Source organism: Siphateles boraxobius, unplaced genomic scaffold, assembly GCF_051911475.1.
Source record: "Siphateles boraxobius isolate OS27281-9 unplaced genomic scaffold, OSU_SipBor_1 55, whole genome shotgun sequence".
Lineage (NCBI taxonomy): Eukaryota > Metazoa > Chordata > Actinopteri > Cypriniformes > Leuciscidae > Siphateles > Siphateles boraxobius.
The window spans coordinates 3,991,615-4,007,152 of record NW_027509181.1 but is presented as its reverse complement, the minus strand read 5'-3'; the positions used below and the strand labels follow the sequence as shown (position 1 = coordinate 4,007,152).

General features: G+C 37.4%; 1 protein-coding gene across 1 annotated transcript; it reads right to left on the bottom strand.

Annotated features, from left to right (window-relative positions):
• Window positions 1-2,449: 2,449 nt before the first annotated feature.
• On the bottom strand, window positions 2,450-15,500 carry pelo (pelota mRNA surveillance and ribosome rescue factor). Its single transcript, XM_077205923.1, has 13 exons — window positions 15,050-15,500; window positions 13,904-13,996; window positions 13,624-13,774; window positions 13,257-13,347; window positions 9,158-9,321; window positions 8,006-8,066; window positions 7,737-7,898; window positions 4,765-4,811; window positions 4,589-4,662; window positions 4,347-4,418; window positions 4,121-4,195; window positions 3,958-3,989; window positions 2,450-3,874 (listed from the first exon to the last, which is right to left on the bottom strand). The coding sequence occupies exons 1-13, from the start codon at window positions 15,088-15,090 to the stop codon at window positions 3,783-3,785; spliced, it is 1,155 nt and encodes a 384-aa protein (XP_077062038.1). The 5' UTR covers window positions 15,091-15,500; the 3' UTR covers window positions 2,450-3,782.
• Between the last annotated feature and the right edge of the window lie 38 nt (window positions 15,501-15,538).

Below are 15,538 nucleotides of genomic sequence, written 5' to 3'. Positions count from 1 at the left end.
ACGGGGCGGGGTCGAGAGTGGAGCCCGGCCAGTCGTCCGATGCAGCGTCGATGGACAAGCTGTCATCCATTCCCCCATCGTCCTCGGACGCGCTGAAAGTCACAAGGCCCACCGCTCTGCTAGAGGGGTGTGGGTCCGGCTGGGTGAACTGAACCGGCGGTGGGGAAGGCAAGAGCGGCGGTGAAGCACGCGGAGACTGGCTCGGCGTGACGTCACTGAGCTCCGGTTCAGGAAGCCTCTGTCAGCGGCGCTTTTTCTTAGTGCGCGGCTCAAACAGAGGGGTGGCGGCGATGGGCTCGCTCACGGCGAAAGCGGCGAGGTGAGCCCGCAGTGCGGAGAGACCCAGGTCATCACATTCCGGGCATCCGCCCTTGGTCAAAGCAGCTTCTGCGTGGTCCCGGCCCAGGCAGCGAGCGCAGATGATGTGACGATCCCCGTCCAGGAGAAGGTCTCTGCACGATGCGCAGAAAGGCATTTGAAACAACGCCTCAGAAAATTGCTCTTTTACAAGTGTCGCGGGGCGAACAGATGTAAAGATACTTGCGTGTGTGGCACGCCGGATGACTCAGTAGGATGGCGTTCGAAGGCGGCTGAAGGTGCCGACGTCCTCGTAGCAATCCCACTGGTATGCTTTTCGACGGCAGCGAAGGCTTCAATAATCCGGAGGATCCAGCGAAGAAGGTGTTCGCTGAAGGAGATTAAATCTAAAGAACTCTCATGACGGGGCGCCCAATAAATAGCTCTTGGCCATGCCCATCTTGGCGGGCACTGACGCGCGCGGGCGCGAAGCGGGCTCATTGGTCGTGCATTCAGAGTCGCCCCGTCATTGGTTCGAGCAAGTTGCCGCGGCACAGCCAATGACCGAGCTTCCTTCGTTCATTGCTGTCAGCTGTGCAGCTGCAATGCGTTTTACATAAAGACTTCAATATTCTCGAGAAAAGGAGTTTTCCCATAGTGTAAGCTACTTACGCAATAGGAGAGACCTCTCGAAAGGGAACCCCAATACATTGTGCAATGATAATCTTTGAATGCACTTTATCCTTCTAAGGTTCTGAAATTCAATCCAGATGATTGTATCCTGGATTTTATGGCTTACTGTTGGCAAACCTGATGATTTCTATTTACAAGGTGCTACATATGTGAAATATGAAATGTATATCAATATCAAATATTACTTGAATTAAACAAGCTGGACTTGAAAGTCTCTCTTGTAACTCACTGATGTAATCTAGGCATGCGTGGGGAAAGTTTATAGATGAAAGTATGGACTCTCATATTTTCAACACTGCAAAATTTTCCATTTTAGCCATTGATGATGATGACAAATAACTTAAAATTCAGAGGCTTGTTAAGGTGTGCTATTACTACTTTGTTAATATAAAGACTAGAAAATGGGCAAAAATACAAAACCATGAGTCCTTGGCTATATTTAGAGAACAGAATGTCATGCTCGTCTACCCATTCAGCCCAGCAATACCTTAGCATAATGCGCTATGAACTTATATCAACACATATAATTGAAATATAGTAGTGCTTTATGAAGACGCACAAAATAATGAAGACAACTACTGTACTCGCAGTGTCCTCCATTTAATAGCGTGTGCAAACAGGCAGTCGACACATGCACAGAACAAAATTTTATCTAATTTCATCTTTGCACTCTTTTAAACTAACACAAGCTAGCACTCATCAACATGGGTATCTATTATTATGATCTCCAGAAGTTTGTTGTTTCGTCACATCCGTTTCTATTTGGACTGTTAAACAACGGACTATAGGTCAGTGTTGCCTACATGTGAACCATCTAGTGGTAACTTTGTAATATATTTTTTTAATTTAGTTTTGTGCCAAATGTCCTTTTCAGTTTTCATATTTTATCAACCTGTCCTGTTCTGTTTTTTTAAGTCAAGTTATGGTTGACTGGAAGTCTGGAAATTTTATTCTTGTTTTATAGTTAATGAAAACTTGTCATATTTTAGTAATAGTTAAACTAATTTGCTAAAAATTGTAATCTTGATTACTGATCATAATTATTGTCATTTGAGTTTTTATTTATTTTTTTACATTGTATCAGAATTATAGTTTTCACCTAAAAATCAAGAGAATGTCAGCACACACGCATGTTTCATTTGTCATTTACTCATCTAGTTTGTTGATTTTTATTTTTTGAATATGATTTGTTAGCATATAAATTAACAAGCTCTACATTGACAACTGGTAAAACTCAAAAGCTAAAAGTGAAATTCTTAATATTAATTCCAAATTATGTTAATGATTTTCTATTAAAACAACAGACTTTGTATTGTCAGAGAGAGGACGCATAAGTGCATTTATTCTGCAACCACACTGGTGACCCATGTTTGGATTTATTACAGTTCATCACTGAGGAATGTTTGATCACAGATTTAGCCACAGCAAATAGCACAACCGCTCATGAAGGAACACAGACTGGCTGTATTACACTTTTATTTGAGCAGAATTTCACAATGGAGATCGTTAAACTCCAACTTACGTTTGTCTGTGTTTTCAGATCATCTGCATTTTTTCCACAGTGTAGAGAAAGCGTGTGTGGATGGTTTCCAGGTTGCAATGATTAAGTAAAACACAGGAAATGTATCCATATAAAAGAAAAGCTCTGATTTGGGGGATTTAAACTTTTTTTATGAATGTTTTTTTTTAAAAAATTCTCTTTATTTTCAGTTAAGAATATAGGGAGAGGTTTTATAAGACTAATTTTTTTCAACTATATTTTAGTCTCGTCTTGATTGGTCAACAATTTTCACGGAAACAAAAGTCGTAAACAAACAGTCATATTTTAACACTTATGTCAAAATTAACACTAGGACCGACTAATTAGTGCAAAAAAAATAAAAAAAATTACTCGCATACTTACTACTAATGCTAATCATGAAAGATTTACATCACGCGCAGTGTGCGCATACCAGGGTTGACATGGTTTGATTTTTTTCCTGCAGGTTAAAGGTTTGACATTGACATATTAGACAAATTGTTGATTGAAATGCCGGTATTTAAATATATTATCCATTCTACCAATGATTTAACTGTGCTAGAGGAGTTATTCAGAATTAGTGACCCTGAAACAGTGTATTCATAAAAAACTAAGTATTCTTTGGGTTTTACTAGCAGAGCTGTTGGCCTGTTACACAGCAAACGCTGTCAGTGTGAGACGTGTATTGCGAACAGAGGTATAAGACAGTGATGGTAAGACATGAGTTATCATCAACGAAGAAGTAAGTTACAATACATCTAAGCTACATATTAACTGGAAACGGCAACTGCATGGCTAGGTAAGTTGCATTTGCATTGCTATTGAGACTAACGTGTGTAATATTGTAAATGGATTAAACAACACTGTTTATGCTCTATTTAGTGTGACTACTTGAGTATGTTTGCCACTACTTCAGTGTGACAAACTATGATGCTGACAAAGAATTGGTCTATTACACAAACCACTTTCTGAATGCACTCCATCAACTGTTGGAAATTAAATAAAAAAAATGGCACAAATGGTGTTATTCTGAGTAGTATTCATAGAAAAAATGAGGTTCAGTAAGATTATTTTGTAATTGCATTGGTCACAAATAATCAAAATTATCAAGGTTTTTGTAAAACATCAACTGCTTTTAAATCCTTTATTAAGGCCATTATGAATTATTATTCCATTTAGTCCTAAATGTGAAGCATTCCCAACCTTTCACACTAAATCCTTTTGCACAAGACCATAGTCTTAGACCATACTCCACAAGACCATAGTCAAGATGTTATTCTTCATCAGAGCTGCTGTCCTCAGCTTCAGACACGTCAGCGATGGGGAACCTTAGGATGGCCGCCACTCCACTCAGCTGACTCAACTCTACAGAGACAAATCACACCATTTCAGGCAAATGACGATCCAAAATAATTCTCTCTGAAACAGACTATGAAAAAGTAGCTTACGTTCTCCAGATACATGCAGGCTTGAGAACATTCTTAAAGGAAAGGGGGTAGGGGGGGAGAGTCAACAATACTGGTGAGCAAAGATCAAAGTTTTTCCCATTATGCATATAGAACTATAAATGCATGACATTACTGAAATTAATTTGAAAATTCATATGAATACCTGACAGTTCCTCCATTTTCCTTTACACCGTCTACAAGCCGAACATACCGGCTGCGGGTAGCTATGTCTTGATGTCTATCATGAAGAATAAAAAAAAATAAAAAAAAATGCATACATGTGTATATATATATATATATATAATATATATATACATACATATTTTTTTCTTTTTTTTCTATATAAAGTCATAAAAGTTAAATAATGAAATTATTACTTTCAAAAGTACCTGAATAATTTGTCACTGATCAACAGGATGTCGATGGCTAAAGCTTCACTCGCTCTTTCCACATGAGCCAATCTGTCAAAAAAAAAAAGCTTTATTAATGGATGAAAAGATTGTTATAAATAATCATGTATCAATGATTTTACATGTCATTGATTAACCTGAAATGCAAATGTGTTTTCTCATTCAGGTTGTGTGTAATATTGACAGGAATGACTCATTTAAATGGTAGTGAGTTTGATCACCCATAGAAAGCTCGATCAGGCTCCTGTTGAAGCATCTTGTAAAAGTCTTCCAAAGCCTTTACCTCTCCAGCAGCCTAAAACAGAAAAAAAAACTCTCATAGCAATAGACACTACACTGTGCTTGCAGAATGCTACAAGCTTTATATATGTAGATGTACAAATACAAACTTAGTCACCTTGGTGTCAGACAATCGAGCCGTGACTGCTGGATCACACAGCACTTCTGTAGAAGTAAAATCTCAAGTTTAAAATGTCACTTTACAAACTGAAATTTATTTCTAAAAGTTGACTAAATAAAATCTTCAATATACATTGCAGCATCACCTCTTTTCTCACAGTGTCTGAAACGGTTTGATCAAGGATTCAGTCACTCTAAAACCCTCCTTTCTGAGAGCTTACTCTGCTCTGATTGGTCAGATGGCCTGGTCTACCGCTTGCAATGAGTGTCAGAAACGAAAGATCACTGTGCCAGGCTGCAGCTACAACTACAGTGCTTGAATGCTTGAAGTAGAAGCTGTTTGCTGCAGCCAATGAGGACCATATGCTGGCATTATGCAAATTTCTAAGACAGGAGTTACTAATGACTTGTTTCAGGCATTTTGGAATCGGTTTGTTCTTTTGGCAGACAATAACTCCATTTATCATTTATATGATCTTTGAAACTTTGCATATACAAACTGCTATATTACCCGACATGAAAGGTAATAAAAATCACCCTGGCGCAAAATAACCAGTTAACAATTTCACTAATCATATCATCAGCACATAGGAAAGTGTGAACAAGCACTAGTCAGGTGAAACCTGTAACCACTCCATCATTATGATTGGATTATAAGAGCATAACAGCTATTCAATGAGGGAAAAATGCTGTCACTTTTGTGAAAAATCCTGTTTGATTTTTTTAACCATAAGTGTTCGTTGAATCAATTGTAAAATCGATTTTTCATGTCTAAAGACGTTTTTTATTTTCAACGCTAAATATATAGGCCAATCCACAGATTTCTGATGATTTATTGGCGTGAAGTTTCGTGCACAATGACAAACAGGAGGGCAACATTCTTGAAAAACAAAAAGCAGAGTGGACTGCATAACATCAATGAAAAACATTACTGCAGGCTTCAACATGGCTGATTAGAAATGTCAAACAAATTTGGGCTACGTAGGTGATTGTAGCCCTTGAAAAGAGGTTGAAAATAAAACTTAAAATTCACTGAAGGACTAGCTTACATTGAACGTGAAGTTCGTGTAGAATAAACACGCAGGGCCGCTACATTCTCCAAATCAGACAGTGGACTAGAAACATCTGTCGCCGTCTACAACTGGGCTGCAGTTATGAGTTTAATTGAACATAACAGTCAAGTTATTAGGGGTTATCACTCGTCTCTCTTGTCGCAGAGGTTGATCGCTGTTGTACTCCATTTTTTTTGGCAGAACACCAGCAGCAGCCAATTGTAACCGATTGAAACTATAGGTGCGTAAAATTGGTGGGAATTTTCTTTTTAGCTTTCGCAATGCCTACTGCACTTTCGTAATTTTCTTTTTCTGCTTCTTTGTCAGTTTTGTTACATCTATCTTTTCTATTTGTTAAATTAATTTAAAATGAATAGTGTACATATTTGGTTAAAAATCGATTCCCTATTTTCGTTTTCGAAACTTGCGTTGGTCGGTCCGATCGATTGTGCAATCGATTTTCTAATGTAAAGTGACAGCCGTAGTTAGCAATAGTTGCCTCCAAAGGAAGATGTGCAACCATCATCACTTTGCATCAAAATTGCCTCACATGCAAGGAAATTGCTGTAAAGAATATTATACCTTAAAGAACCATTAATCATCAAGAATTTCAAGGAGAGAGAGGTTCAACTGCAGAGAGGAAAGATCCCCTAGTGTCCAGCAAGCACTAGGACCTTCTCCTCCTGAGGATTCAGCTACGGAACAGTGTAAAGACTTTGGGACAACGGCCTGGTCAAGACAGGTAGCAAAGAAACCACTTCTCTCAAAGACAAACATCAAGGACAAATAGAAATTCAGCAGGAACTACAATGATTGGGCAGCAGAAGACTAGTGTAAAGTTATTTTCTCTGATGAAGCCTTCTTCTGACGGTTTAGGACATCTGGAAAATCAACTGTCCGGGGAAGAAAAGGTGAATGCTACCATGAGTCCTGTGTCGTCCCAACAGTGAAGCATCCTGAGACCATCCATGTGTGGGGTTGCTTTTCATCCGAGGGAGAGGGCTCTCTCACAATTCTACCCGAAAAATACTGCAATGCATAAAGAATGGTATCAAAACGCCCTCCAAGAGCAACTTCTAATGATCCTGGAGTAATTTGGTGATGATCTATACATTTTCCAGCATGATGGAGCACCAGTCATGTGAGTAATATTAAATGAAGTGGCTCAGAGATCATGACATTGAAGTTTTGGATACGTGGCAAGGCAACTCCCCGGACTTAATCCCATAGCGAACCTGTTTCCGGTCCTAAAAAGGCAAGTTCACAAATTGTGATCAACCCCAAGCAATAATAAAGCAAGAATGGATCACCATCAGTAAGGATTTGGCCCGGAAGCTGATATCCAGCATGCCACAGAGCAAATTGCTGAGGTTATAAAGAATATGGGTCAACATTGTAAATATTGACTCTTTGCATATATTGAATGGTTTTCCCAATAAAAGCCTTTAAAGGGGACCTATTATGCAAAATTTTAACATAAATATGTGTGTGCAGTGTGTATACACAACCATCCTATTATGGTAAAAATACGCTTTTGTGCTGCCCCATCACACCGTTATTTCTGTCAAATAAAAGCTAATGTTTTCTGTCAGTGCATTTGTGATACTGCACATGTAATACTAATGATCTATAAAGATGATCTGGCTGTCAATGTGTTTCTTTAGGTCAGGGCTTTCCAATCCTGCTCCTAGTCTGCACTGTCCTGCAGAGTTTAGCTGCAAGCGACTTTACATTATTGAATGCTATTATATACATTAAGATATTGATTTAAGAACATAATATCTTCTCATGGCCACTACCCTTGTACCATTTATAACTGCTGCTATAAAGCATGACAAGCCTACCAAGCAATTATGAAAATGTAAGGTTTTGCACATCCCTACTTTAAAAGGTGAACAGAAGATTGAGGAACTCTGACCTTTGAGAGAATACTTGTGTCCGGATGAGGAGTGCACCATCATGAATTTGGATCTGTTCTCCAGAAGAATTTTGCAGTCTTGTCTTACTGCCTCTTTAAAGAGGTATGAGATGAACTGATCTTTCACAAAGCCTGGACTGGCCACCAGAATACACTTCACCACTAAGAAACACATACATAAAGAATTTTTAAAAAAAAAGCAATATTTATTTATTTATTTATTTATCTAATGTACATTGATTTAAAAAAAAAAAGATTTTTTTAAATACCATCAAAATTGAAGTGTCTCAGAATGCCCTGCATGACAGCCTCATAAAATCGATCTAATGCCTGAAATAGAACACATCAGTGTCACTGTATATAACGGGTCTCATATTTTTTAAATATACATGCAGTAATTTATAAATGCATTGAACCGACTACATTTAAATGTGCAGTACACAACAGAGTACAATGCAACCAGAATTAATACCAGCAGTGACAACATCTAGTTCTCATTCTTAGATTCTAATAGTTGAATTTAAAATGTATGGATTCAATGGATAAAAATAAAATGGATTAAAAAAAAAATCACATTTCTGGGTTCCTAGAAGAGGAAGCCGCATAATTGGTTATAGCCTACTTGAGAACGGAAAACTATAGCAAATACAATTTTTCTATTCCCATTTGCTCCAATTACAAATGTAAAATTTCTTTTTTTTAAATCCATGATTGCATTTCCATGATTCTCCTAAAGAGAAAAAAAGTGAGAGAAATTGATTACAGCAGTCATAAGAGAGAACGTCAAATTCACCAATCCCTCAGCAGCCGGTTTAAAAATAAAAAATCCCAAAATGTACTAGTTTTTAATGGCAGACTAGTTTAATGGAGTGATATAACACAAAGAAAGTATAAATTGAAGACGTGCGAATCAAATATTCAAGCCTGTGGCGAGATGCCTGTTCCACAATCAGCATCACTCCTGACTTTGGCAATTTCTTTTGGCAATACCCATAAATAGAGCTGAATTATTTCCAGCTCTTAAACCAAAAAGAATGGGCCATATTTTCTCTCTTAGCTTTTTCCTTTTTTAACAAAAAGAAAAAATCTTTTTTGACCAAAATAAGCATGCTGTTCATGACGTTTTCCTTTGTGTTCTCGTTCAAATTTTCTTAGGTCCTGTTTTTCGTTTTTGTTCCTTGAAACTGTTTAGAGCCCCGTAGGCAGTATTATCAAGCGTATATCCCTTGGTAAAGTAAGAAGTATAATTTACATTGATATACTATAAGATTTAGGGAAATATGGATTTGGGTGATTCTACCAACAGCTTCATAAACATAAATATAAATATCGAGTGGTAACAGTCATTTTTATTTGTTAAATATAATGCTAAAAACAAAAAACATTGTCAGATTTATTGTTGCAAAGTTTTATCGGTTCACCTTGTCATGTTGAGCACAACTGCCTTTCCTCTTGCGGGGAATGGTGACCTCAACTTTCGCCCTGAGTAAGGTCATGGCTGGAGTTACGAGAACCAAATTGGCCAGACCTTCCTGCATCACGACTGCAGCCACATCTGCTTTTTGAGCGGGATCACATGCCTGCTCTATAGATCAGGATTCAAACAAACTGGTGATGAGCTAGATCAGATTCATCAACTTTATAATATACTCATAGCTGTCCTATGCCATCCATTGAAAGTGAACGGTGACTGCAGTTGTCAAGCCAAGATACTTGGTCAAATTACAACTACAAAATGTGGCACTGTTACTCATATAATAAGGCCAAGGCAACATGTTTAAACAGGGATCGTGGTTCTTAATGTTTCTAAATGCTCACATAAAAATATTATTTTCACTCCTGCCTTTTAGGTCTTACCCACACTTCTCTTTGGATTGATGTGGAAAGAATTAAAGGTGTCATGATTTCCCTTCATCTTTTGACATATAAAAGGTATTTGTACCATTAAAACATCCTACAAGTTTCATATCTCAAAACATCCTCCTCATTAGAAAACAAAGCATTTATTTATTCAAGCTCCAAAAACAGCTTGTTTGGATATTGGGGGACTTGTGACGTCACACAGGCAAATGCATTTGCATATGAATGCCTCCAGAGCAAGACATGGACGAATAGTTTTACATAATTTCACCATAGGCCTCAGCCACTGGCGTTCAGTTGCTTTACATTTGCCTACACCGGATGAGAGCGGCAAGTCAAAAGCAAATAGAACCCATTACAATCAGTGACGCAGTTCTACACTTGTTACAGTAGATGCTTGTTCACTTTACTCCACTTTGAGTCTGCCGATGAGGACAAATGGAAGAGTAAAGAAACTTTTGTTGACAAATGAAGAAGTCAGATGTATTGGATCTGTAAACGATTTAATAATGCTTTGTCTGTAAATGACAGTTTCATATGGATAAACTTATGATTACTCACGTGGAATAGCGAGTGGGTGTTAAAGGGATAGTTCACCCAAAAATGAAAATTCTGTCAGTATTTACTCACCCTCATGTTGTTCCAACCCCGTAAGACCTTCGTTCATCTTCAAAACACGAATTAAGATATTTTTGATAAAATCTGAGAGCTGGATCACTCCTCCATAGGGTTCTTAAGGGATTCAAACTTGTTCCCTGAAAAGTTATTAAAGACATCGTTAAAATAGTCTTAGTGACTACAGTGGCTCAATCTTAAGTTTATCAAACGACGAGAATACTTTTTGTGCTAAAAAACCCAGACTATTTTCAACTATTAATTTCCTTCTCTGTGGGCCTCGAGTCAGTTCACTAGTGTAATAGCGTAGTGTTTCTGTGTTGTACGTCACACGCATCACACACATAGGCCTGTCACGATAACAAATTTTGCTGGACGATAAATTGTCCAAGAAATTATTGCGATAAACGAGAATATTGATAATAAACGATAATATTGTCATTCTGAGACCATTTTCATCTACAATAATGATAATGGCATAATAATGCAGGTACACCTTTTCAAAGATCAATAAAATTTTATTTCTAAAGACTATTTAAATGAACAAAACAACCAAAAGCAATAAAAGCAATGGACTCTGTCTCTGTTAACAAAAAATGCACTTACCAATGTGTGACTTCCGTTCACACTGAGAATCATATCATGTACTGTGTGTGTGAACATGCCTCTCATATGAGTATGTGCGCTAGTTTGTGTGTGTGCTCGCGTCTCATATGAGTATGTGCGCGGAGAGTTTGTGTGTGTGTGTGTGCTCCGTCTCATTGAGTTTGTGCGCGAGTTTGTGTGTGTGTGTGTGTGTGCGCTCGCGTCTCATATGAGTATGTGCGTAGAGATTTTGTGTGTGCCCGCGCGCGTCTAATATGAGTGTGTGCGCGAGTTTGTGTGTGTGCGCGCGTCTCATATGTGCATGGAGAGTTTGTGTGCCACGCGTGTCTCATATGAGTAGGCTATGTGCGTGGAGAGTTTGTGTGTGCGCGCATCTCGTGTGTGTAGAGTTTGTGTATGTGTGTGAGCGACTTTAGGTGTGTCATTGTGCATTTCTTATGTATTTGTTTGAGCATTCAGCAGTATACATGTATGTTTGACTACTTAATATATGTGTATGCAAGTTTTCCATATATGTGTGGGTGAATGAAGTTTGATTTAAGCCCTAGACGGCGCTTCATATGAGGGTGAGAGAGTGCGCGAGAGAGAGAGAGAGGGACAAGCGAGATGGTAGTGCTTGCGCTACGGCACTCTACAATCAAATATGACTGTAAATAATCTCAGTAAAAAAAAAATAATAATAATAATTTAAAAAAACATTCGAAAATCAATGTGTGGTGGTCAGCATTGATATTGTCATCCAGTCTCTTTTGTAGCGAGAGAGAGAGATGAGAAAAACAAACAAGCATGTAAATGGAAATTATCGCGCCCGGAAAAATTATTGAGCTCATTTTTTTTATCGTGCGATTAATTGATTAATTGATTATCGCGACAGGCCTATACACACATGACAAGCGTCGGTCAATAGTGAGCCTACGTGTGACGTAGCTATCACAGCTATCGTAGCTATCTACGCTATCACACTATGTTAACTGACTAGAGGCCCACAGAAAAGGAACTGAATAGTTGAAATAGAGTCGTTTTTTTTTTTTTTTTTTGCACACAAAAAGTATTCTCGTCGCTTGATAAACTTAAGATTGAACCACTGTAGTCACTTGGACTATTTTAAAGAGGTCTTTAATAAATTTTCGGGGCTGGCCAGTTTCAATCCCTTAGAAGCCTATGGAGGAGTGATCCAGCTCTCAGATTTAATCAAAAATATCTTAATTCGTGTTCCGAAGATGAACGAAGGTCTTATGGGGTTGGAACAACATGAGGGTGAGTGATTACTAACAGAATTTTCATTTTTGGGTGAACTATCCCTTTAATACTGTTTTATATGCTCTGACGTTAGCCAATCATAACAGTGGCCGTTTACTGACAAGCCTTAAAGAAGCTGCTGCTTAAAAATTGATTATTTCAGACAGAGGGCAAGAATGAAGGATGAAAATAATTGTTTCGCCACATATATATTTGTTGCGCAAACAACTTTAACATTATCAGTGAACCTCAAGGAACATATTAAAATAATTTTAAAAATCCATGTCACGACCCCTTTAAAGTCCTCATTTACCATAACAGCAGTAAAAAGTCTCTTCTGATTTTTTATCTAATTAATTGCAATCAGATATACTGATTGTATATGTCCTAAGTGAATGCAAATAGGCAGGGCAAATAAAATAATAATAATAATTTTTTTAGCTTGATAGACATGATCACTATTAGGGCTGCACAATTTATCGAAATATCGCAAATGTATATATCGCAATATGCATATCGCAACTGCTTGCAATAACTGGGGTCATGAACAAAAGACAAAGAGAAAATCCCTCACTGCTCTTGTTTGGTTAGCTCTTTGTATTTTGTAATTCATAAAGTAAAAAACTAAGCAGTGTTTTATTTTTACATTTGATTATTCAGTTTCTGTTGTTAAATAAACCTCATGTAGGATAACCTGAAACCCTAAACCCCGTGGTTTACACTTATGTTAAAATAACACTTCTTATGCTGCAGTAACGCACTGCTGTTCACTTTCAGAAGTTATAGGAATGTTTTCTTGTCAAAAAAAGAATGTGAAACACGTATGTAGGTTATATAATTTTTAAGATAATTAAGTTTATTTCACACACTTTAAGCATTATTGCATCCCTTATAGAATATCGCATTATTTAATGAGTTATCGCATACCGCATTTTTCTACAATATCGTGCAGCCCTAATCACCATCCATTTTCACCGTAAAACTTTCTTCTTCACAAAAGAAAGAAAATTTCCAAAGTTGGTTTCCAAAGTTTCCAAAGTTGGGAGTCTACATGATGCTAAAATATTATAAAATGTAATTTTTTGTTGTTTTTTTACAAAATAGCTGTAAAGTTCAAACATTACATAGTATGTAAAATTGTTATTAGCTAAAAAAGCTAATTTTACTCTAAAAATACACTAAAAAATACCAACACATTACCAATTCTGTCCAGCACCACACTGTCCCAGACTTTTTTGGCGAGAGTGAACTTCCTGTTGAGCTCCAGCTCAATGGTATGATAGGCACCCATCTATATTTAGAAACAAGACAAGAAATATGACTTTCATTCCAGCTTTCACATTTAGACTAAAATAATATATGGAATTTATCCCAAGGATCAATGCTAATTATAAATGTTATTTCCATTAATATTCAAATGTATGAAGTATAAATTATATTTTAGGTGCAAAGTTAGCTTAGCACGGTAGTTATAGTTATCAGGCAACAAACTTTTGAAAAATGGAGGAAAAAAAAGTTGAAGTTAAATATCTTAGGAAGTACTAAACCATTATAAATGCACACTGACCTTCACATACTGGTTCTCTTGGATGTTTGTTCCTTTGACTCTGAGCTGACAGGCCTGGGAATCAAAGTCTATCGTCTCCACACATAAAGTCAGGGTGGTACGCACACGTGAACTTCCCACACTCCCTGTGGAGGACTCCGTCTGCACTTTCCTGTTTGTGACATCAGATTGTTTTCATCATTGAACAGATAGGAAAAATCTCTAATGTTAAGTGTGATAAACCAAGACTGGAAAAAAGAGGCAGGCTAGTGTGGTTGTTGGGGAAGAAAAAGAGGCAGACCTGATGGTTGAGGCTCTGAGGCTGTCACCAACCTGCAGCAGGTTGTAGGTGTGCCACATATCCTCTGCTTCATCAGGTATTAGTGTCACCTGACTAAAAGAAGTAAATTCAATATCAATTGTTGGTAACAAATCTCCATGTTTGTGTTGTCACAATATTTTATTTATATATTTATATATACACACACACATACACACACAAGCATATACATACACCCTGCCCACCAGGCTCTGACATACAAAGAATTAAATCTGACATGAATGGTTTCATACCCTTAAATGATGATAAGTAACAATATATTTCACGTTGATTTGTTTGTTTGTTTGAAATGTAATGCAATTATAAGAACTACTACGGCTATTTCATGGTGAGTCTGACCTCAATTCAATAAAACTGTTTTCAAATGATTCAACCCAAAAACCACGGCCCGGTTAGTAATTTTAGCAATCGATATTCTGATTCACTCAGAATCAGAAATACATTAAAATACTTAAGTAAGGTGGTCGGACAGTGCGCTCTTGCATAATTTAATGTCATAAAATATGTCAATGGCATCTCAAGATGCACACCAGTTGTTGTTTTTTCTAAAGCATGCTACTTAAATGTCCTAATTGAACTAAGGCCTAATACTGGCTTAATCTAAGTCCTGTCCGTGAAACCAGGTCTATATTATGTTTGCTTACATTATCACAATTATTTGACGTTCAAGCGGAAAGTGCTAGAAAGTGAAAACCCTATTTTATTTGTAGAGTCTAAATATTATTATTCTCTAATACAACATTGCAGCTCAACCCTGAGGCTTATTACTCTCTATATACATCCGCAAAGGACTCGCCCCATACGGTTAATATTGGGCGCTACAGCAAAGGCAATATTGTGTTTAAGTGAAACATGCCAAGTTTGTCAACAAAGCACCGGGTTAACAATTAGCATTGGCAGCATTTGGAGTAACGTTATATTGAACAGACTGCGCATTCCGAGTCAGGTCGACAATCTAAAAAGTACCACTGTACTATCATGTTTTTTCTTTAATAGCAAGTGAGTACCCAGGTATTGTCATATGATCCCATCACTGCATCACGGTACTGCCGTAGCACTCAACTCGGAAAGCGCACATGATTTCCAAAAGTGCTGTTTAACACTCACCCGGCATTATCCTTCTCGATGTCTTTATGAACCAACTTCATGGTCAAATAGGTTAGCTATTCAAAAACAAAATACATATTTGATTGCGAGTGTCCTAATCCATTTAATCGTCCATTTTTGCGACGTTTCCACATCAGCATTGGCACATTCTGCTTCTTTGGAATGAATCAGACGATTCGAACTGTCGCTTTCTGATCACGTCATCATTGGCTAATAGATTCAATAATTCCGTAGGTTAAAGTACTTTAAGCACTGTTGTTATTATTATTGTTTTATACAATAAAATACTTCCGTAGGTTGAAACGCTGTTTTATGTTTCGAATGTATTTAGCAGTACATATTATGAATAATTACCAATCGGTGTTAATAAATAAACTGTCCAACCAACAGACTCTAAAAAGGTCCAACCTAAGAAAAGTCTTTACATCGCTATCTCATCGACGGTTAGTAGCGTTTTCTTTATATTGTGAATCTGAGATTTATACATTG